Source organism: Meriones unguiculatus, chromosome 11 (assembly GCF_030254825.1).
Source record: "Meriones unguiculatus strain TT.TT164.6M chromosome 11, Bangor_MerUng_6.1, whole genome shotgun sequence".
Lineage (NCBI taxonomy): Eukaryota > Metazoa > Chordata > Mammalia > Rodentia > Muridae > Meriones > Meriones unguiculatus.
Window position 1 is genome coordinate 19,001,274 of NC_083359.1, and position 23,306 is coordinate 19,024,579.

Here is a 23,306-nt window from a genome sequence, read left to right on the forward strand (position 1 = left end):
GGAAACCCTGCCTCAAAACATGGTAGAGGGCTGGTGAGAAGACTGAGTGAGTGGGCTTTCTGGAAGGAGATAACAACTCCACAAAAATTTGACGACCACACTTTGCTCACATGTAATAAAAATATCTCCATTAATCCCAGCACTCGGGAGGCAGAGGCAGGCAGATCTCTGAGTCTGAGGCCAGCCTGATTTATAGAGGGATCCCAGAGCCACACACAGAGAAACCCTGTCTCAAAAAACCAACCCGAAACAAAAGGACAAAATGGAAAGTGTAGATTGACCCCTTAATTGTCTGTGTAGGCCCTAGCATGTGTGCCTGCAGGCTACACAAATGTATGCACATATACACAGATATCCCGCCATAACTCGAGCCTTTAAAACCTTGCAGTCAAAACTTAATAGAAGGAATCCTCTTTAGCATCACCTCTTATATGATTTAACAGGAAGGATATTTTTTTTCCTAAGAACAAGTTAAGACTAGGCAGGGTGGCACATATTTTTAATTACATCCTAGGTTACATAGATAGACCCTATCTTAAAAAAACAAAAACTTTTTTTTCATGTAGAATAAAAGAAATTAAGCCAGGCACGGTGGTGGTGCAGCATATAATCCCAGCACCGAACGGGTGAGAGGAGGATCAGGAGTTCAAGGCCCATTGGGGATATAGACCCTGTCTCAAAACAAACAAAACTGAATCAAACTAAAGAAATAAACGTTAAAAAAAGAAGTTGAAAGAAAAACTAAGGGGGCTGAGGAAATGGCTCCGAGGTTAAGAGCACTGGCTGCTCTTCCAGAGGTCCTGAGTTCAATTCCCAGCAGCCACATGGTGGCTCACAACCATCTATAAGTAGATCTGGTGCCCTCTTCTGGCCTGCAGGCATACAAGCAGGCAGAACACTATGCATAATAAGTAAATCTTAAGAGAAAAAGTAAAAAATAAAAACTAAACACGAACGCCGTGAGTATCTATTGCTATCAAGCCGAGACTGGGAATACCACGGTCCAACGTTCATGGCGTCAGACCGACCTCCAGGGACGAAACCAGCCAGCATCGCTGTAAGAGAGGGCAGGAGCACCAGCGTCCCGGGATACCGGGGTTTAGGAGGCCGCACTGGAGGCCTCGGCTGACCCCAGGAGCACCCGGTATTCGGCTACTTCCTTCGGGCGACCTTGGGGTTAGGGGCTTCCTCTGGCTCATTCTCCTCTTTCGGGAGGCCGAGGCTGCTCGTGTGTGACGGGTTGTAAGGAGGGGGTGACAGACTGCCGGCGGGCTGTGGGAAGACCGTGTCCCCGGCCGCCGGGGACATTTCGGGTGCCGGGCCGCTGACCGGAACCGTACGCAGTTCGGCGACTCGCGCGCGTTCTAAAATGAGGACAAAGCCCGCCCGGATCTAGAGCGCGCGCGCGTCAGCGACCAATGAGGTGCCGGGACAATGGTGAGTGGCGGTTCGCGCCGGCCAATGGGAGCACGCCTTGTTACGAGGTGGTTCCCGGCTCCGGCATTATAAAGAGCTCCACGAGTTGGCATTGTCAGGCGGTGGCACCGCGCGGGACGGAGCTGAGGTCTGGTTTGTCGGCAGCTGCCGAGCGGAGCGCCAGCGTCGGCGGACGCGGACGAGCCCCCGGGGGTGCGAGCGTGACCGCGGCCTAGCCCGCGTCGCCTTCCGCGGCGAGTAGGGCCTCGCGGCGTCATCGGCGGCGAGGTGAGCGGCCGGGCCTGGCCGCGGGCGGTGGGCGGGAGCTTGGGGAGTGCCGCGGAGCCTGACGCGCCGCCGCCGCTCGTTGCAGGAGCCGCTGCGGCCTGGCCGACCATGTCGGACGCGGCTGAGGAGCAGCCCATGGAGACCACGGGCGCCACCGAGAACGGACACGAGGCCGCCCCCGAAGGCGAGGCCCCGGTCGAGCCCGGCGCTGGGGCAGCGGCCCCCGCGGCCCCGGCCGCGTCCGGGGGCGGGACCGCGGCCGCCCCGAGCGGGAACCAGAACGGCGCCGAGGGCGACCAGATCAACGCCAGCAAGAACGAGGAGGACGCGGGGTAGGTGCGGCCGCGGGCCGCCGCCTTTGTTCCGGGGCAGTCTTTTGTTGGCGCCACGCGGCGGGGGGAGGGGCGGGCGGCCCGCCGAGCGGTGCCTGGCGCGGCCGCCGGCGGGCCCGGCCGCGCGCCCTGGAGTTTGCAGGAGTTTGCGGGGCCGACCTTGCGGCCGCCTCGGGCTGCCCGCGCGGACCTGAGGCTGCAGCGGGCCTCTCGGCCGGGCGGCCCCGGAAGAGGAAAAGCGGCCGGCCGCGAATCGGGCGGCGAGGGCTGCGTCTGGGCTGCGTGGGTGGAGTTGGCGCGCGGCGGGTCGAGGGGCGGAGTCACGGCCTGAACCCTGGGGCGGTCTCGGCCCCAGGAAACCCAGAGTTCCTTGGGACAGGTTCTTCGGAGGCGGGGAAGAACGGAAAGGGAGCTCGCGTAGGGAGGCAAATGAGTGCCAGACACGCGAATTCAAACTTGTGAGGGGTCATGGGTTACGTTTTTGGCCAGGTGGCTCTCTTCCCGCACAGTATGTGGGTAGACAATCCTATTCAGCTGTGTGTTCTAGTTGAGCCGAGATGGCAGAGCAACCCTGGAGGGATTAACTTGGAAAGGGGGCGCCATCGCAGGCTGGTTTGTGGGACGGTGAACTCACAAGCACTTGTCAACAAAAGTGTATCCGGGGTCAGACTTTTCTAAAAAGTCACAGCTCGCTTCTAAGATTGGTGACCCTGTCTCACTTTCAGAAAAATGTTCGTTGGTGGTTTGAGCTGGGATACCAGCAAGAAAGACTTAAAGGATTATTTTACTAAGTTTGGAGAGGTCGTTGATTGTACAATAAAAATGGATCCTAACACTGGACGCTCAAGAGGGTTTGGGTTTATCCTCTTCAAAGATTCTTCCAGTGTGGAGAAGGTAAGCTGGGTATTTAGCAGTCTTTATTAGGATTCTGATCCTAAGGAACTTATGTGCACTGCAGAAGATGATTGGGACAGAGCCTAGTTAGGTTCCTGTTTTGAGGGATAATGCAGGTTAAGTGGGATACTACGTGAGGGAGTGATTTTGGGGGATTACAGTCCATATTGTTTTAAGAGCGTATTGAGTGTCCTGCAGGAGGGTAGTGGGCTGGGCAGGAGCTAGAGTACTGCTTTTAGCCTTCCCTTACTATCTTTTATATGCCTATTCATGGGCTTGGTGTTGTGTTAAATACTTTACTGTAGGGATTAAAAATTCAAGATTGCTGGGAGGGTAGGTATTTTTGTCCAATTTAAATGAGGATGGGACTACAAATCTCAAGTGCGTGCAATTACTTGGTAGAGTGAGTATTTCGGCACTAGAGGACCCTGTGTTCTTGATCACTGCTACTTTATTAAAAGGAGGTAGGACTACTGGTTAGGAAGAGTACAGAGCATGTCCCAAGGCTTGGTGGGGCATAGGCGCTCAGGTGATCATCTTTATGGGAGGTTTGGAGAACTTTGGGTTGGAAGTCCATTTAGCTTAGCTCCAGAGAGAATTAAGCCCATTTTGCGTGTACTTGTGTTGGTTAGACTCTGGCACATTCTGTTTCACACAGGTCTTAGACCAGAAGGAACACAGGCTGGATGGTCGTGTCATTGACCCTAAAAAGGCTATGGCTATGAAAAAGGATCCTGTGAAGAAAATCTTCGTTGGAGGTCTGAACCCTGAAGCCACAGAGGAAAAGATCAGAGAATACTTTGGCCAGTTTGGGGAGGTGAGTTGTGGCTTTGTGGGCCTTTGCCTGGATGGAGTATTAATGGGGTTTCCTCACCTTCAGTGCTTTGGTCTTAATCTGTTCTGGGGTACCAGAGGTTTAAACTGAACTTTGCTAATGTTTTTACAGATTGAGGCCATTGAACTTCCAATAGATCCCAAGTTGAACAAAAGACGGGGCTTTGTTTTTATTACATTTAAAGAGGAAGATCCTGTGAAGAAAGTTCTGGAGAAAAAATTTCATACTGTCAGCGGAAGCAAGGTAAGGTATCACAACTGCCTCACCCGCTTTTGGCTCTGGGAGGTATGGAATTAAGGTTCAACTACCTGTAAGATCCCTCTAGGTTAGTATGACCTACAGCACACAATGTTGATTAAAGCAGCTAGTCCGGTCCTTTAAGGAGATGCTGGGCTGGAATTCGATGGCTTAGTGGCTAAGAGCACTGGCTCTTCAGACGGACCATGGTTCAGTCCTAGCACTCATGGTGGCCCACAGCCACCTATAATCCTGTAACCACAGTTCAAGGGATCTGATGTTCTGGCCTCTGTAAGCATCACATTGTTCCCACAAAGCACGTTATAAAAACCAAAATAGGTGTAAAAGAGGCAAAAGAAGCCCTGTGACTAGATTTTTTGGTTAAGTCTTAAGAGATGAGACAATAGTGTACAGTCCACGGTTTATGAGACCTGCAGTGATCTTATAGAAGTCATTAACCAGTAAGTAGGTTTTCATCTGTACTGGTGTTCTTCCTGCTCCAGAGCTTTGCTGCTGCTAATTCTTGTCCCATTTGGTCAACCTTACTGCAAGGCCTAAAAAGCTCCCTGGGATCCTAGTAACTGCAAATGTGGAGGCGTGTTATTGGAGTGGTATCTAGTGGAGTAATAGATTTCAAGTTGGTTAGGAGGGTTGAAGGTGTGGCTGGCTGTGGCTTACTGGAGAACTGGAGTGGCTGCCAGATAAGGTAGGGTGGGGCTCCAGAAAGGTTCTCCCATTCTCATTGGGAGTTATAAAAGCTTGGGTTGGGGATTAAAGCAGGCAGTTGGGTGGGGCATGCTTAGTTATTCCAGTGGACAACTGCTTTCTTTTTTGGTGTGCCCTAATGTGAAGTAGTAGGAATAGCCTTGATTCTCTGTGGTAGTGAAAACTTACTGGTGGGCCTTAGAAGTAAATACTCTATTTGTCTTTAATGTAAGATAAAGTAGAAGGCGTAGCTTGATAGGAAGATAAAATGCATCCTTCCACCCCCTTTTGAGACGGCATCATACTGCTGCCCAGGACTAGAAAACTCCCTCTATAACAGGCTTTTGTCTCCCAGTGAGCTGGGATTAAAGGCATGTGTCATGCCCAGCTCATCTTCACTGTTCTCCCCCCCTCTTTAATGTTAGTGTGTCGGGACTGTCTTTTAAAACATACCATTAAAGTAGAAGCATTTATACTTTCTTTAAAGTTTTCAGGCATTAAAGTGAGTCTGACTGGGTCCTGTTCAGATTTAGGGATAAACCTATCTCAGTAATTGACCAATGCTTAGAGAGGAGAGTGGCTGGCATTAAGGCTTCCAACAAAGCCTCACACACTTGCTTTATCTGTAAGGTGGAGGTCATCTTGCCGTCCTGTTAAGAGGATGAGTATCTTCTGTGAAAAGAAAAGAATAAAAACCTTAGTGGGCTGCCCACTTCTGAGCATTGGCTACTGTAGAGGTCTTTGCTGCATTCTGGCCCTGAGCTTGTCCCACAGGACTTGACCCAGTGTCCTCTTGGCTTTTAGTGTGAAATCAAGGTTGCCCAGCCCAAAGAGGTGTATCAGCAACAGCAGTATGGCTCTGGGGGCCGAGGAAATCGCAATCGAGGGAACCGAGGCAGTGGTGGAGGTAAGTGGAAGCCGGATGAAGACTCCCTGCTTGCAAGTAGCTTTTCATGCCTGTCTTGGGATTGCCTCTTGGTGTTCTGTGCAGTAGGGTAGGGGTGGGTGGGCTGGGTGTGAAGTGGGTACAGCTCAGGGATAGGAATGGTTTTTCCGGGGTGGAGGCTGTATGCTTGTGCTGCTATGGCTCAGTGGCTTCACGGAATGAAAGAGCCTTATCTCTCACTTGTGCAGCTTGGGGCTCCCAGGCCAAGGGGACATTTGCATTGCATTGGGAAGAATGGTGGGGGCACACTGGGTTGTGCTTAGCTTTGTGGCTGTCCTGAATCTCGGTACACGCATACCTGTGGGCAGAAAGGCAAAGCTGTGCCAGGCGCTTAGCTCCTTCCATCCCAGGCCCCTCTAACTCCAAAGCCTGAACTGCATCTTTTTCAAGGCAAAGCTGCCAAGGGAGGGTGGAGGTGATCAGAGGGTGATTTGAGTGAGTGTGAGTAAGCTTCCTGTATTCCCAAGTGAAGTTAATTGGCATCCTGACCTCCTGGATTGCAAGGCTGGGCCTAGGGCCCTCTATATCAGAACAGTAGCCTCTTGGCTTCTACCTGAGTTGCCATAGTAACCCCGCCACCCAAAGGGCAGGATTTCCTCCATCCTAGCTCCTACGTGTGCTAAATGGTACATGGGCCCCTGTGCCCTGCTCCCCCCACAGGTCAGAGTCAGAGTTGGAATCAGGGCTACGGCAACTACTGGAACCAGGGCTACGGCTACCAGCAGGGCTACGGGCCCGGCTATGGCGGCTACGACTACTCGCCTTATGGCTATTACGGCTACGGGCCCGGCTACGACTACAGTAAGTAGGAGAGGGAGGCCCCATCTTACTTCCTCCCAGGGGAGGCAGGTCAGGTAGTGCAGGGGCCACTTGGCAGCAGGGGCTTTGGAGTCAGACAGGCCTGGCTCAGGCACTGGAGCTACCGAATGGAGCTCTAGTTCAGCCTTCTCAGTAAGGTGTGAGAAGCTGGTGTTGCTGTGCAGAGGTGAAATTGTGAGGATGTGTGGCAAGCGCCTGGCACTGGGTAGATGTACACTTAAGTAGTAGCTACAATGTTGTTCTTATTCCTAGGTCAGGGTAGTACAAATTACGGGAAGAGCCAGCGGCGCGGTGGCCATCAGAATAACTACAAGCCATACTGAGAGGCAGCAGAAGCGGCCGACTGACGACCGCACACGCTTTGTTTGGACGCGGAGTGAACACAATTATGTACCAAATTTAACTTGGCAAACTTTTATGGCCTGTCCCATGTGCATCTTATTTAAAATTTACCCCAGAAATCACTCTCCTGTTTACTATTCCAGAGCTCTAGTTGTTTGTAGGCAGCGTGTGGCGTCTCAAGAGGCCAGAGCGGCATTAGGGGGCTGATTTTATTACCAGGTTACCGTGTTCTAGATTGGAGGGTCTGCTTCCTGCTGCCGCTCTGCAGCCTGGACCCTGTGGACCCTGGTTGTAAAGAGTAAACTGTATCTTAGGAAACCAGTGTCACCTTTTTCACCTTTTAATTTTATATTATTTGTGTCATACATTTCCAGTAATGGAAGTGTTAATTTTACTGTACTTTTTGGTACCTTTTGGGAATCTAATGTATTGTAAGGTATTTTACACGTGTCCTGATTTTGCCACGACCTGGATATTGAAGCTATCCAAGCTTTTGAAATAAAAATTAAAAAACCCCCAAGCCTGGGTGAGTGTGGGATGCTCTGTGAGACCTTGCCCAGTGTTGGAGGTGCCAGATGCTCTGGGACTAGGGTCTCCTGTAGCAGGGGTCCTTTACCTGTTTTCCCACTCCATCTTTTCAGCTACCATTTTGTGCCCATAGTCTTCATATCTAGAGAACATCTTGTCACATAGTATGCTCCACATCCTTAGTTTCTATCTAGCAAATACAAGTTGAAGTGTTTGGGATCTGCTGATGGAGGTGGGGCCAAACACAAGTGAGTCCTGATTACCTGGAGGGTGCTTGACTGAGCTGGGCTGGATCCTCAGTGTTTCACAGCTTCTTACTTTTTCTTCCATGTCTGGAAAGATGACCACAGATGACCACAGATCTGCCTACCGTGCTTCCTCATTCTCTGCTATACTTGGTTTTTAGGATGCCTGGGACGATAGTCTTAGAGGTTAGGCCCAATTATCTATCCAGGCTTGTTAGGTCCCATCATTTCCCTAACACAGATGGTTCCCAAAGCAGTTCTGTCAAGTCACCAAACTGTTCTGTACATAGAATCCTTTCAGAGATGTACCAACTACAAACATCCACTAGGGATTGGGCTTAACGGGTTAAATGATAGGAGTAGCAGAGGTTCCTTGCTGGCTTTTCTTTTTTTCTTTTTGTCAGTATCTGAGCTTTGTAACAACACTTTGGCAAATAGCCTTTTCCAGTTTGGTAGTTTGCTTAAATAAATTGAGGGAGACCTTGAGCTGCTCTTGACCTTCTTGAGTGATTTAGAGGTTATGGGGAGAGTTTGTGTGCAGTCAGCTATTCATTTTAGCCACTCAGCAGCTGAATACGTCTCTAGCTTGGAAGATGAAAATGAAGTTCCTGTCAATACTCGGTGCATGTGTAAGCGCGCAGTGAGATTTCTTTTTTCCCCCTTTTGGTTTTTAGAGAATAGCTTAAACCCAGGCTTTCTGGATCAGGTTGGGGTTGAATTGTGTTTTACTGCTCATAGGCCCAACATGAGGGCATTTTCTTTTCTTCTGGTTTTTTGAGACAGGGTTTTCCTGTGTAGCCTTGGCTGTCCTGGAATTCACTCTGTAAACCAGGGTGGCCTCCCAACTATAGAGATCCGTCTGCCTCTGCCTCCCAAGTGCTCGGATTAAATGCGTATACCACCACCACCTGGCTTATTTTTTTTCTAATGATAGAGGTGTAGGTAGTCTAGGATTACTTTGAACGTGTGATCTCCATCCCACCTACCAAATGCTGAGATCATAGGTGGTCACCAAGTCCATTTCTGCATTCCATGTTGATGTCTGACAGTGCATGTGGTACAGGCCACTTAAGTTTTCTGATCTAGAAGATAACTTGGCTTATCTTGTAACAGGCTTGCTAGTGCATGCTGGGAGGCTCTAGTTACTGGTCTTACCTAATTAGTGTTGAGGATTGAACCCAGGACCTGATACATGCTCGACAGGGATTCTTCCAAGCTTACCTGTTAGAATGTCATCCAACTTTGCTACCACATGTTGTGCATTGTCCAGGCTGAAGCACATTGGAGGCTTGAACTTGAGGACATTCTTACCAGGGCCATCAGTGCTCAGTAAAATGTAGTTCTCCTTCAGCCTGCAGGAAGACACTTTACAGACAGTCCTCATCCCGTGTCCTGTAACTATCTGAAGGTAACCTTAAACAGGCACCCACCATACTTGAGACCTGGCCAATCAGCTGATCCCCATTCAAGGTACACTGTTGATTGTGCTGAGCCTACCATTGTCTTATTGCACAGCTCTGGCTGTCTTAGAACTTGTTCTGCAGACCAGCTGGCCTTGAGCTCAGATCCAGCCGGCTGTCACGACGGTTTTTAGTTTTTTAAATCTGAGTTTCACAAGGTTTTTACCAAGTTGCCCAGGCCTTAATGGCTCTGATTATTATAGTCCAAGCTACCATATCAGCATGCCCACCCCACTCCACATTACCAGCACCTAGTCTAGGTACTGGTGACTGAGGCCTATAGAATGATATTTTTTTACTCCCCAAATTTCGTTCTAGAAAGTTCTGGGTCAAACCCAGGACAATATACAGCCCAGTTAGGGTAGCTGATTAAAACACTAGCCTAGGCCCTGCCTTCTATACCTGACAATTTACATCCCTGATCCTTACTGAAGTGGATTGAGTCAGTAATACATTTCACAATGAATAAAGGTGGATTCAAACTTTTTTCATGGCTAAGGTAGGTTCAGTAGAATGGGTGGCTGTTTCAGATTGGCTGCTACAGGTTTTCAGCCAAATATTAGAAAGCTGAAAGCTCATTGCTCTAGCCTAGATGGTCCCTTGGGAAGACAACTTAATTTCAAGAAAAAGTACCTGGAGACCAAATATTCTGCCTCTTCAGTTGCTGGTGTCCTCAGGGTCTCATCTTTGATCAGATCCACACCAATAAAGAGCCCAGTGCCCCTGAAAGAGAAGACATCATTACAGCCATGGTCCTTGCCTCACTCTGTCCTGTCTTCAGCCACCCCTCTTTCACCCTGGAGTAATATTGGTGTGGGATGGAGGGCTTCAGAATCCCAATTTCGTGTAGAGAGTAGATGTAGACACTTTTTTTTTTAAATCCCAAGGTAGGAAAATGGAACAGTTCTAAACTACTAGCAGGTATTTTATTTTGGTTAGTGTGCCTGTTGCTCCCAGAACCTTACCTGATATCTCCAATGATAGGGTGCTTGGCTTTCTGCTGGCTGAGGTGCTCCATTAAGAAACTGCCCACTTTAGTGGCATGAGCCTGGAGCTGTTCTGTTTTCAATACATCCAGGACTGCTAGACCCACAGCACAGGACACTGGGTTGCCACCAAACTGATCCAGGGGACAGAAATCTCAGATACTCTGCCAAATGGGCCATGATCCCCAAAAATCGCCACAAAAAGACATTTGAGAAGGCTACAGGCCCAAAGCCCTGGGGGTCCCTATGAATTCTACTTGTCTTCCTGTGTCTTCAACCCAGACCAGGCATAAGAGTTAAGAGAACTGGTCCAGCCTCTTCTGGCCTCTGGATACCAGTCATACCCTTGGCACACAAAGATACAGGTAAAATACCCATACACATCTATCTTGTTTTTTTCTGAGACAAGGTTTCTCTGTGTAGCTTGGTTTTCCTGGACTCTTTGAAGATCAGGCTGGCCTTGAAATCACAGTGATTTCACACCTGCCTCTGCCTCCCCTGACTGCTGGGATTAAAGGTGTGGACCAAGCCCGGCTAACACAAATCTTTTGAAAAGCCAAACAAGCTGAAATGGCCTAGGGATTTGGCTCAGTTGTTTCTGCCTCCCAAGTAGTGGGGGCACATGTCTTTAATACCAGCAGAGGCGTTTGGATCACTGAGTTCCAGGACAGCCTGGTTTACAGATTGAGTCCTGGTACAGCCAGGGCTACACAGAGAAATCCGTCTTAAGAAACCAAAAAAAAAAAAAAAGCGGGGGGTGGGGGGAGTAGGACCGGTGGCAAACACCTTTAATACCAGCACATTCCAGAGGCAGGTAGGTCTCTTGTTTGAGGCCAGCCTGGTCAACATTGTAGACTAACTAGGCTAACTGGGGCTATATTGTAAGAGGGGAGAGGGAGAGAGAGAGATCGATCAACCTAATCTTCTAACCTTGCATGTCAGTGTTATCAGGGAACTTTTTTTCAGACCATCTCACTGGAGGCAGACCCATTAGACTATGCTAGCTGTCTAGCAAGCCTAGGAATCCAGTCTCTGCCTTCCTGAGATTACAGGCATATGCCACTAAACCTGGCTTTTTACATGGGTTCTGGAGATTGGACTCAATCCTTATGTTTGCAGGGCAAACTGCTTTATGGACTGAACTATCATGTCCCTTACAATTTTTGTTTGGGTTTTCTTCAAGACAGGGTTTTTCTGTGTGGCCCTGTCTGTCCTGGACTCATTTTGTAGACCAGGTTGGCCTCAGACTCAAGAGATCCCACCTGCCTTCCCGGGTGCTGGTGTTAAAGGCATCTGCCACCATGCCCAGCCTTCTTATGGGGTTTTTGTGTATGTTTTGTTTTTAATTGTGTGTGAGGAGGGAGGAGGAGAATTAAGACAACCTAAGGGATAAAGTTTAGTGACAGAATATTTGGGCAACCCCCACTGCCCTGATCTATAAAGATGTCTTTTTTTGTGTGTGTGGTTCTAGGATCAAATCAAGGGTCTTGTACCTGCTAACCATGTGCTCTACCACTGAGCTACACTTCCAGCCCAGAAACATCACTATAGATAAATATGAGCATTCCTATACATTGGACAAGATACTCAATGCCCTATAGGTATTTAGCTGAATTGAAAGCCCCTCTCACGCAGGGTAGTGAGATAGCTATTTTTACATAGGAGATTAAGCAATGATTGATTCCTTAAAGCACAAGCAACTACCAAAAAATTAGTTTGGGTCATCTAAGATGTATTTTTCATTTTTATTTATTTTTTGAAGTAGGGCTTCACTGTGTAGCCCTTGCTGGCCTATGGCTATGTAGACTAGGCTGTTCTAGAACTTAGCAGTTCACCTGCCTTTGCCTTCTGAGTGCTGGAACTAAAGGCATGTACCAATCTGGTTTCATATAAAATTGTAAAAATTTGGGGACATGGTGGTGGCACATGTCTTTAAGTACTTGGGAAGAGACAGGTGGATCTCTGAGTTCGAGGCTAGTCTGGTCTAAAAAGTGAGTTCCAGGACAGCCATGGTTACACAGAGAAATCTTGTCTTGAGAAAGCAAAAAAAAAAGAAAGCTCTAAAACTCTGTGGGCCATTAAAGATGGCCCGGGAGCTCAGTAAGAGCCAGCTATGCAAGCCCGATGACATGAGTTTGAGCCCTGGAATTCAAGTAAAAAGCCAAATGTATCAAGTAGCACAGTGGTGTAATGCCTTTAATCCCAGAACTTGGATCCTGATCGACAGTGAGTTCTAGTCTGGCCAGGGCAACATAATGAGATCTGTCTCAAAAACAAGACAGGTGTGATTGATAATGTTTATATGTTTTTTCACAAATATGTAAATGAAGTGAAGACAACTGTCAGTAGACTGAACATATAGTCTACACATCGGAAGGACACTAACCTTAATCTAGATATGTGTGTCTGGAGGGGTCTCTCCCATGGAAACACACAAATGCATATACACAGAAATTTCCCCAAGCACTAGCAACTAAAGAATGGAAACAGACCAACCATCATTCCCCAGAAGAGGTTGGAACCCGTGGACAGTAAACAGGAAGAGAACTGTACAGAGAGGCTCAATAGCCTTTGTCTACAAATTTGAAGCCCAGAGTTTCATCCTCGGGACCCACATTGGTGGAAGGGGAGAATTGATTCCTGCAAGTTGTCCTTTGTCATAAGCACAGAACAAAGTACATAAAGTAAATCTATTAAAACTCAGCTGGGCAGTGGTGGCGCATGCCTTTAATCCCAGTACTTGGGAGTCCGAGGCACGTGGATCTCTAAGTTTGAGGACAGCCTCATCTACAGATTAAGTTCCAGGATAGCCAGGGCTACACAGAGAAACTCTTGTCTCAGCCAACCAACCAAAAATAAAATAAAAAATTAAAAATTTTGCTTCACAAAATCTGAATTTGGGGAGCAGCCTGTCAGAACCACATGGATCACCATTTTATATCTCCCTTGACTGACAAAAGCTTAGTTGATGAGCCTCTGGAGCATGGAGGCACTCCTGTAATCCTGGTACTCAGCTGGACAGACAGCCATCAGTTTCAAGTGAGATGGAGTAAGTAGCAGGCCAGCTAGGGCTTCACAGTAAGAGCCCATCACAAAACAGTCCCCAAGCAGCACACTGCGGGTGAGCTGTTCTGACCTGTAAACTACTGGGGAACACATGTTATTATCTTCTAAAACTGAGTGGACACACCCTCTGGCCAGCAGTTTCACTTCTGGGTTAATTTGTAACTGATCTTTCTGCACAGGGAGAACAGACTGTTAAAAAATTTTCACAGTAGCACAGAGAAGAGCCTCAAAGCACACCAACAGATATGGATGAGTCAAATGGGAATGTTGTAAAAGAGGGAAAACGAGAGTGGCAAACAATATAAATGGGTCTTGGTAATATGTCAGGTGAAAACCCATAAAATCCCGAGTTCACATGCATTATGAGAGGGTTCAAGGAAAATAAAAAAAGCCATTAGAACAACCAACTTGGGTTCAGAGTCACCAGTCAGGGTACAAACAGCAGGGTAATGCAAGGTAGAGTCAGGATCCTAATTTTTTTCTTCTTCTTTTTCTCCTTTGAGACAAGCTTTCTCTGTGTGGCCTTGGCTGTCCTGGAACTCCCTATGTAGACTTGGCTGACCTCTGCCTCCCAAGCACTGGGACTAAAGGTGTGTGTCACCACTGCCTGGCGGAGGGTCCTATTTTTTTTTTTTTTTTTTTTTTTTAATCTAAGGTGAAAGCTGCTTGTGAGTTTACCAGTAACCAAATAGAGCCAGGGAGGTAGCTTAACGGGTTAAGGTACCTGTTGCCAAGTGTGGTGGACTGCGTTAGATAAAAGGAACAAATGACCCTTGAAAGCTGTGTTCTGACCTCCACACGAGTAGCCACATAGACCCCCGTATACAAACAAATAAATGTAAAAGCCTTAACAAAAATAACCAAGTACCCAGCTAACTAGAGGAGGGCTAGAAAGGGACAAGGGCTGAATTTAGCTTATGCATTTAGGAGAGCATAGTCAGGCCCCATTGGGCCACCTGCCCTCCAGGTAACAAGCCTCCCCCCCCCCCCCCCCCGCAGCTGCTAACCACTACTCACCTACAGATTTTGCTCCTGACTTCAGTCTCCTTTACTTATCCCTCAGCCCTGTGTCTACTTCCTGTCTGGGTGTCCATTCTGCTGTCACAGCAGACCATGTCCACTAAGCTAGGCTCTCCAGTGTCACAGTCTATGAGTGTGTCTTGCCCTGACATGAAGCCCACTCAGGGCAGTGGCTGTTTGTCATTCAGGCACAAAGTGAAGTCTACCGAAAGCACCAGATCGGATGCTACTTCCCTTGCGTACAGTGACCCTCATTGTCTGTCTGACATTTTGCCAAATGCTGACTTCCCTAAAAATTCAAACAGCTTTTGGTGGAAGTCATAGTGAGTACCCTTTCTTGCTTTTGGCCAGATCCAATCTCCTAACTCCATTTTCTTCTCTTCACTGATGGCCAGAGATTTTTCCACAGGGAGCTTCAGACCTCATCTCTGTGTGAAGGAAACCCTTTCTTGGGAGTCAGGGTGGCTCAGTGGTAGAGCGTTTGCAAAGCAATAATAGGCCTGGGTTTGATCACCAGCTCTTTGAAACAAAAGACAAAAATAGGAAAGCCAAGCAGCACACCCCTCGAGTAGTTTCTCTCTCTTCAGGATTACTGACGGTCTCTGTGCAGCCAAGGATCTGCTGCTGCACCCACCCTGCGCCTGCTGTCTCCGAGCCACTGAGCTTGGTGTGTCAGCTTCAGGTAGGAAAGCCCGGGCCTGTGCTCCAAGGACAGGCCAAAGGCTTTCTGTCCATGACATTCCTTGTCCATGACAAGGACAGTCTCCCAGGCTGACCAAGCCTCTCATGTTCCTCAGTTTTCTACTTCAGCAGCTGCCACAGGTAGGCAGCTTCTCCTGGAATGAAAGGGGCTCTTGCATTCTGTGTGTCTTATACAGCCTTTTCTGTGACAGATTTGGATTCACATTAATTCTGAAAGAGGTTTTACATTATTAAAAAAAAAAAAAAAAACTGACCTGGGCCAGGTGTGATAGCACACATTTTTAATTCTAGCATTTGAGAGGCAGAGGCAGATGGATCTCTGTGAGTTTGAGGCCAGCCTGTTCTACACAGTGAGTTCCAGGCTAGTCAGGCTACATACTGATTATCTGTCACATACAAACAAAAAACCTGACCTGATTTGTAACTACCCAGAGGACGTGCTGGACACAGTGACAGCCCTGCAGCCTTCACTAAGGATATGGCGATTAAGTGGCAACCAACAGAGCCCTTATCTTGCAGCTTTACTCACCGTGTTGAAGTATTCTACACCTGTGGCTTCAAATGCCCTCGACACAGCTTGGGTAGTGGCCACGCAGGCAACAGGGTGACCATTGCCGATGGACTTGCCCATGGTGACGATGTCGGGGACAAAGTCTTCCCCCTCCAGCTGGAAGGCCCAAAAGTGCTTGCCTACTCTGCCAAAGCCAACCTGGATCTCATCTGCCACAAAGAGCCCTCCGGCCCTGCGTATGTGCCTGTGGAGGACAGATGGGCATATGGCTGCCTTCTCTGGGCCACTATTTAAGGGTTTCGTTTCAGAAACTTCTGGCAATCAGGCCAGACTGTAGTTGGAATTTGGAACTGACCTCAGGACCCAATGATAGCCTGTCCTCCCTTGGGCAGAGCCTGCCCATCTACTCACTGTGCCGCCTGGGAGAAGTAGCCAGCCGGGGGAATGATCTGCCCACCAACACTGGGCAGAGACTCGGCGAAGAAGGCTGCGATCTGTGGATGAGACAGAGTTCAGGGTGCCTTACTAATGTTGATTAACCCTTCCTTTGGGGGGTGCTATGTCACATCTGAGGGTGTGACTCACCCTCTTCATGCCTCTATCCCCTTGTACTTGGTTTTGCTCCAGTCAACTAAATTCACCCATGCACCCCTGCCCCCACATCATAAACCTTTTTTCCCCTGTCCCTATGTGGTGACCAGCATCAGCCTCATCCTGCCCAGAACAAAAATGTGACTCCATCATTACACTACCCTTTAACATATCTCTGACACCACTGTCTCATGGCGGTCACATTTCTGAGGCTACTTCTTGTCCCCTGCTACTGAAGATGCTGTTTTATGTCTTCCTTTTTTTCATATTGACCTCAGGAGGATACTTCAGACACTGAGGTTATATCTGTTCAGCATAAAACCTTTCACCCATGCATGATTTCCGCAAGGTGTTCTGCCTTAGGGCTTTTTTGGAGGCCTCTCTGGCACACTGGACAGCTGATGGAATGGGAAATTGCTTTTTCCATATTAATTTATTTTTTATTTTTTGTATTTTTGAGACCGGGTTTCTCTGTGTAGCCCTGGCTGTACTGAATTCACTGTGTAGACCAGGCTGGCTTCAAACTCAGACATCCAATTAAAGGTATGTTATACCACACCAGGCTTTCCACCCTTCTTTTTACTTTTTAAAAAATTCCAGGGCTGGAGAGAGATGGCTCAGTGGTTAAGAGCACTGGTTGCTCTTCCAGAGGACCTGGGTTCAAATCCCAGCACCCATATGGTGGCTCATAGCCATCTGTAACTCTAGTACCTGGGGATTCAATTTTCTTTTCTAGATCCCAAGGGTACTGCACACACATGGTGCAAAGACATACCTGTAGGCAAAACGCCCCCACACACAAAATACTAAAATAATTTTTAAAATTTAAAAATCATTTTATGCAGGATCTCACTAAATTGCTCAGGTGAAGGTGTGGTTACCTTCCTGCCTTTCTTCTGTGCACTACTGATTACGTGCTTCACCTCGTTGGCGTAGGCCTCTGCTGGATTGGGGTGGTCCTCCCGGTAAGGGCCCCGGTAGGTGTCTGGGAGAGGAGCCTGTAGGGAGAGACACTGCCATGTCATCCAGGCTTGGGGGTGGAAATTGATCTGTTGCTGATGGTAGGGATGCTTACCACATGGACCCATTCCTTCTGGCCATCCAGGTCCCGGAACTTGTAGGGGCTGATGTCGATTAAGGAGCTCAGGTGACCGTGATAAGCACTAGGGAGAAGGAGGATATGGGCTTAGGCTCTGGTAAATGATGGCATTTATTCCCTGGCCTAGCTCTAACTGCTGTCTACCACTTTTGAAGACAAAAGACGGAAAGGCAATCTTCTGACTCAGGTGCCAAGTCCTTGCGCTGGGGATGAGTGCAGGCTTGGAGTGGTTTCCTGCAAGGCCACTTACTGGCATGTCAATTCTAATTGTCTGACCAACTCTAGGTTCAGTTTTCTCCCCTGTAAAGTTGGGGCATAGGGTTCTAATGCATCTTAAATCTTAACTCAGTTCTAGTGCCCTTTGGTCTCTGGCTCAGTCAGCTGAATCTCCGAATGCTGTGGGCTTATTTCACTCCCTAGCTGCTCTCAGAAAGGTGGGCTTCAGGGAGGTGTCATTGGGATCTGGTTTTCAGGCCTCACTGGTTTCCATTGTCCCTGCTACTGAAGTGTCCTCCTCCTCCCCACTTAAGGCCCCAAGGTCAGAACGTCATTGACCCTTAACAGCACTGTGGAGCCCAGGCTCTGGAGAAGCAGGGCTTTGAGCTGTACTTACTGGTCTAACACCAGCACGTCCTGGTGTCCTGTATACTGGCGAGCCAATCTCAAGGCCAGGTCATTGGCTTCTGACCTGTGGCAGAAAATACAGGCGTGTCTTAGACTACCACTCAAGCACTTCCGGCATCAAGAGCATCCTCAGGACACGGTTCCCTTAGCAAACATCTAGTACCTTTTGTGCATCAGGGGCAGGGTGAAAACAGAAGCCCTCTCAAAGCTTACATTCTGATGTATTCATCTTGTTTGTTTTCAAGATAGGGTTTCTCTGTATAACCCTGGCTGTCCTGGACTAACTTTGTAGACCAGGCTGGCCTTAAACTCACAGAGATCCACTTGCCTCTGCCTCTCTGAGTGCTAGGATTCTAAGTGTGTGCCCCACTGCACCCGGCTGAGAAAATACATTTATTTTTCTTTATTTTCCTTTTCTCTTTGAGATAGGATCTCTCTACATAGCCCTGGCTGCCTTAGAACTCACTATGTGGCCAGACTGGCCTCAAACTCATAGATTCCCTGCCTCTGCCTCTCAAGTGCTGGGTTTAAAGGCACATACCACCATGCCAGCCTGAGAAAACAGTTAAACCCCAAGTCTGCAACTGTGTGTTATGGCTGCCCTAGTCATCCATACAGTGAGGTCAGCAACAGACCTGCAAAGAGTTAATACTTGTCCTAAATCCCAAGGAAGAATCTAGGACTCTGGAATGAACACACAGGCCCCTTTCTGTTTGGTATCTTCAACCAACCTTGGGAAGGAAGCCAGGACAAGGAAGCTGAAGGGAGACCATACTCCCAGGGCTGAATAGAAGGGAAGGAGGAGGGAGTGAGGAGGCTCGGGAGGCTGCCAGTGAGAGAATCATGGGGATAAGCTAAGGGAGATCCTGGGGTAGGGCTGTGTGTGGTTTCTTCCAAGCACCAACAGGTAGGATAGTGTGTGGATGGTGTGTGTGGGGTGAGGGGGGACAGGGCATCAGGGAGAACCAGTACTGTGGTCTCACAAAGGCATTGGTTGAAGGCAGTTCTCTATTTATCTTTTTATTTAAAAAAATCTTTTTTTTTCAATAGGTTCTCACTGTTTCCCTGCCTGGCCTAAAAGTCACTGTGTCGACCAGGCTGGCCTTGAACTCACTGAGATCCTGCCTGCCTTTGCCTCCCAAGCGCTGGGATTAAAGGTGTGTGCCAACATGCCCAGGAGAAGACAATTCTTGGTTGCTTTTGAATATATGGAGTTGGAGATGCCTGTCAGGTCTACTTAGAACCTTAAGTGGAAAACATGGGAGGCATCTGGGGTTTAAAAAAAAATCTTTTATTTTTATGCAAATGTGTGTCTATGTGGGGGTTTTGTTTGTGCAGTGCCAAAGGAGGCCAGAAGAGGGCACTGATGTAGAGTGACAGGAGGTTGTAAGCCCCCTGATGTGGGTGCTGCCAACTGAACTTGGGTCTTCTGCAAGAACATCAAGTGTTGTTCTTAACCACTGAGCTATCTCTCCACCCCCCATTGCAATTAAAAAATGTATTTTATGTGTATTTTATGCCTGTATGTATGTCTGCATGACGTGGTGCCCATTGGGCTCTTTGGACATGTAGTTTTAGAGGGTTGTGAGTTCCCATGTAGGTACTGGGAGTCAAACTTGGGTCCTCTGGAAAAGCAGCCACTATTCTTAACTGTGGAGCCATCTCTCCAGCTCCAACATGTGGGTTTGTGATACAGACTTTTGAGTAACCAGCACATGGATGGATGACATTTATTTCCAAGCAGATAGATGGAATCACAGAAGGGACAAAAAGGAAAGGTAGGTCCTGCCCACAGAACAGAGGAGAAGCGGCCCTGGCAGCTGGTACACATCAGAGCCTGGAAACAGAAGAAAAATCATCTGTAGGGAGGATGACAGCTGTCAAACTGCTGAGAAACGGGCAAGGGAGCAGAGGTCACAGGACTTGGCAACATAAAGTCCCATAAAGTCACGAAGAGACTTGGTGGAGGGAGACAACAGGACCACCCCCCCCCCCTCCGTGCCCAACTCCCTGTTCTTCACAGACAGCTTCCAGGCTAGGCTCTTCTTCTCCAAGCTGGCTCCCCACTTCCTCCCCTCCCCCGCTTTGTACTACTGCAGTGCTAGGGATGGAAAATGACGAAGGTGAATTCTACTCCAGGAGACTGGAGACGAAATGGTGGTGGCACCTGTGGTTGTTACTCTAATGCAAGTGCTATTTGTCAGGATGTTCATTCACACACGTGGTGGTCATCTCCCTGATTCTGTCATCACTGCCATTGCTAGTGCAAGTTCCTAACGCTAGCCACTCCTGCCCTCCCCATCCTGAGAGCATCACCTTCCTGATGAAAACTCCTTATTGGGGTTCTGGAGAGATGGCTCAGCTGTGAAGAGCACTGGCTGCTCTTCCAGAGGTCCTGTTTTCAGCCCCACATGTCAGCTCACAACCCTTTATGACTGCAGTTCCAGGAGATCTGAAACCACTTTCTGGCCTCCACAGGCATCAGACATGCACACAGTGAATGGACATAGGTGCAGACAGACACTCACACATATTAAAAACAAATATCAAACACGCATCAGCACCAGGAAACAAACAAAAACCCCAAGCCTCATCCCCCATGATCTATAGCTCTCTAGTGTTTTGTTTTTTGTTTTTTTTTTTTTTTGAGACAGGGTCTCTCCATGTAGCCCTGGCTATCCTAGAACTCACTAGGTAGATTAGGCTGGCTTTGAATTCACAGAGCTCCGCCTGACTCTGCTGGGATTGAACTGCCTCTAGTGGGCTTAAGATAAAAACAACTTCTCTCCCTTGGCTGTGGCCCTGGATCCCTTCCCAGGGTCTGTTCACTCTTACTCTTTTGGTTCACCAAGCATGCCTTGCCCCTTCATGCCACAGGGCCTTTGCCAGGCTGTGCCAGGTGGTGGCCAACCTTGACAAGAATACTTGCCCCAGAGTGACAGCACCCTTCTTTCCTTCTCCTCTGGCTAGCTCCTCAGGAGTTTTTAGCATCTACATGTAAGCACAGCCAGGTCAGGTCCCCCACTGCTTCTAGGCCCATTACTCTGTATTCTTGCTTCAGAAAAGGACCCTTCCATAATTTCACATTTTTCTGCAGAACTGATTTTACGGTCCTTTAAGCTTCCTAAGCCACCTGAGGGCTGAATCCGTGAGGAAGAAATAAAGAAACCCATGGGAGGTAAAGGTGTCCTCTACAAAGGAAGAAACGAGCCAACAGAAAAAAACCTCCAGGGCTGGGAAGCTCAGGAGCCTCCCCTGAAGTTGGCTCCAACCTGCTTACACCCCACCCCAGCTTCACCTCGCTGCACCCACATGATGGCTGACTTTCTTTGAATTTGTTCTTAACGGCATGTTGGCTGCCGTTCACTTACCCAGAATTCAGGAAATAAAACACTGAGAGCTTCTCCGGCAGGGTCTCTGACAACCTCTGGGCATAGTCCACGATGCTGTCGTGCAGATATCGGCTGTTGGTGTTGAGCACCCGGTTCTGTTCATGTGCGGCTCGGACCACGATAGGGTGGCAGTGCCCGACTGCAGGAGGGCCACCTCCATCACATGGCCGACTCCACTCAGCCAGCCCCACCAGACTCCCCCCTTCAGCTCCGTCTGCCAACCCATCCGGGCTCCCCTCGTGAAGTTAACGAAGGCAAGCTGGAAAGAGGGGAGCTAGTGATGGGAGTGGGGAGCACAGAGATGGTGGTTCTGGGATGGAGGGTCTTGAGAGAGATTCCAGCAGAAGGAAGAGGTGGTCCTGTAGAAATGCTAGCTAGAGGGCCTGGAGGGATGGCTCAGCGGTTAAGAGCACTGACTGCTGGACCCCAGATGGACCCCAGTTCAATCGCAGCACCCACATGGCAGCTCACAACTGTCTGTAACTCCAAGATCTGACACCCACAGACATACATGCAGGCAAAACATCAATGCAGATAAAATAAAAGCAAAATTATTAAAAAAAAAAAGTGCTAGCTAGAAAACCCATGTTTTTAGAGAGGTATTTTGAGACCCTTAGCTGGAGGCGGATGGTCAGCCATAGGAACAGAACAGTTAGTGAGAGTGCACCACAGTGCCAAGCATGGTCAAAGCAAGTTAACGCTAATTAACGCAATTATCCAAAACACCTGGAAGTGAGTGCTAGTTGATTCCTGCCTGTCGTCCAATGAGCAACAAGGCTCAGAGGATTAAGTAATTTTTTTCCCCCTGAGACAGGGCCTCTCTGCAAAGCCCTGGTTGTCCCGAAACTTGCTATGCAGACCAGGCTGGCCTTTAACTCAAGAGATCCGCTGGCCTCTGTCTCCTCATTGCTTGGAGAGCCTTACTACAGTATCCTGAGGGGAGCAGGCCTGTTTTCATGACCCTGCACAGGGCCAAGAGGATCATGCCACGTTTGTGGTCATGGCTGGGTGAGTTATACGCCCAGCTTGCTGGGAGTTCCATGTGGGACTTGGACCCCGGTGCCTGCACCTCTGAGTCCTGCCTAGTTTAGTACAGCCATGCTAGACTACTTTCGCAAAGACTTGGGGGTCCCTCACGTGCCCCGAAGGTAGTTCCGTTCAACCCAGGCTGTCAGATTTACGGCCTCAGCCTCCTCTCCTGCCTCAGCAAGGGAGAGGAGGCCTCATACTGACCATGAGCCACATTGTTGATACAGTCCAGGAACTCTCGCCCTTGCTCATCGTACAGGTACTGCCCTTGGCCTCGGACAATCTTAACAGGATCCTCAGGAAAAAAGAGTCTGCAGGAAGAGCTGTGGGGACAGGCAAAGAATGGACAGCCCTGTCTGAAGACCGGGAGCGGGCACCACTCATCACAGCCTCCTTCTCTCCTTCCCGGGTTCTGGAAAGGACATACGCCTGCAGGGCGAGGTGTGGCTTCTCATTCCTAAGAGAACGGGACAGGGCAGCGAGTTGCTGAGAAAAAAACTGTTTCAACAGCCTTGGCGGCCCTCACAGTTTTGCGTGCACACGCAACAGTTCCTCCGGTCCTAGTGAAAGAGGCTTCGGAATGGCTTCCTGAAGAAAAGCCCCCACGTTAGGAACCCTGAACATCCCTTGCCATCCCAGTGGTCCTGCTGCCCTTGGTAGTGGTGGCAAACTAGCTCCAGTTCTAAGCACCAGCCATCGCCTCCTCTCCACCTGGCACCGAGGGTCTCCCAAACAGACTTCCCCTAACCCTGCCTGGGACCAGACTGCCCACCCCGGCCAGGCCCAGCTCCCTAGACAGGCATCTTCCAGGGGCAAAACTCCGCTCAGGGCAGGAGACGCCGCGGAGCTGCGGGGTGACCCACGGTCGCTTTTAGCAGGCCGAGAGAGGCGGGGAAGTCAGGGACTCGGGCGGGCACTATGGGCGCCTTCCAAGCCCGCACCGGGTACCTGAGCAGCCGGTGTCTCAGGTCCAGAGTGGCGGCCTTGGCGCGCGGGCCCGCGGCCATGGCGCCGCGCTGTCAGTCAGGGCTCCGACGCTGCGCTCTTGGCCCCGCCTCCGCCCGCCTACGTCCGCTCTGGGTGGGACTTCAGGGCCGGCCCCGCCCCCAGGAGCTCCGGTCCCTGGCGTTCAATTATTCAAGCAGCTGGCGAGCGCGCTCCCTTGGGGTTCGCGGATACTCTGCGCTGGTCCAGGGTCGTACCGCCCCCTTCTCCCCTCCACCCCGGAGGGCTTTCTCC

At 49.3% G+C, this 23,306-nt stretch overlaps 2 protein-coding genes across 6 annotated transcripts; one reads left to right on the top strand and one right to left on the bottom strand.

The window, feature by feature from the left end:
* The first annotated feature begins 1,498 nt into the window (after positions 1-1,498).
* On the top strand, positions 1,499-7,334 carry Hnrnpab (heterogeneous nuclear ribonucleoprotein A/B). 2 transcript variants are annotated; one of them, XM_021638893.2, is made up of 8 exons: positions 1,499-1,704; positions 1,790-2,036; positions 2,762-2,930; positions 3,589-3,747; positions 3,877-4,008; positions 5,512-5,614; positions 6,314-6,454; positions 6,725-7,334. In XM_021638893.2, the coding sequence occupies exons 2-8, from the start codon at positions 1,813-1,815 to the stop codon at positions 6,793-6,795; spliced, it is 999 nt and encodes a 332-aa protein (XP_021494568.1). In that variant the 5' UTR covers positions 1,499-1,704; positions 1,790-1,812; the 3' UTR covers positions 6,796-7,334. The 2 variants fall into 2 exon arrangements, with proteins under 2 accessions (XP_021494568.1, XP_021494569.1); XM_021638894.2 differs by lacking the exon at positions 6,314-6,454.
* Positions 5,169-23,142, bottom strand: Phykpl (5-phosphohydroxy-L-lysine phospho-lyase). Of its 4 annotated transcripts, none has more exons than XM_021638891.2 (13): positions 23,016-23,142; positions 22,272-22,390; positions 21,018-21,177; positions 17,636-17,710; positions 16,999-17,086; positions 16,805-16,921; positions 15,744-15,826; positions 15,351-15,576; positions 10,013-10,167; positions 9,681-9,770; positions 8,809-8,939; positions 7,606-7,674; positions 5,169-5,379 (listed from the first exon to the last, which is right to left on the bottom strand). In XM_021638891.2, the coding sequence occupies exons 1-13, from the start codon at positions 23,072-23,074 to the stop codon at positions 5,345-5,347; spliced, it is 1,407 nt and encodes a 468-aa protein (XP_021494566.1). In that variant the 5' UTR covers positions 23,075-23,142; the 3' UTR covers positions 5,169-5,344. The 4 variants fall into 4 exon arrangements, with proteins under 4 accessions (XP_021494566.1, XP_060219730.1, XP_021494567.1 ...); XM_060363747.1 differs by lacking the exon at positions 5,169-5,379 and adding an exon at positions 7,010-7,090 and having other exon boundaries at positions 7,589-7,674; XM_021638892.2 differs by lacking the exon at positions 5,169-5,379 and having other exon boundaries at positions 7,182-7,674; positions 16,847-16,921.
* Positions 23,143-23,306: the final 164 nt, after the last annotated feature.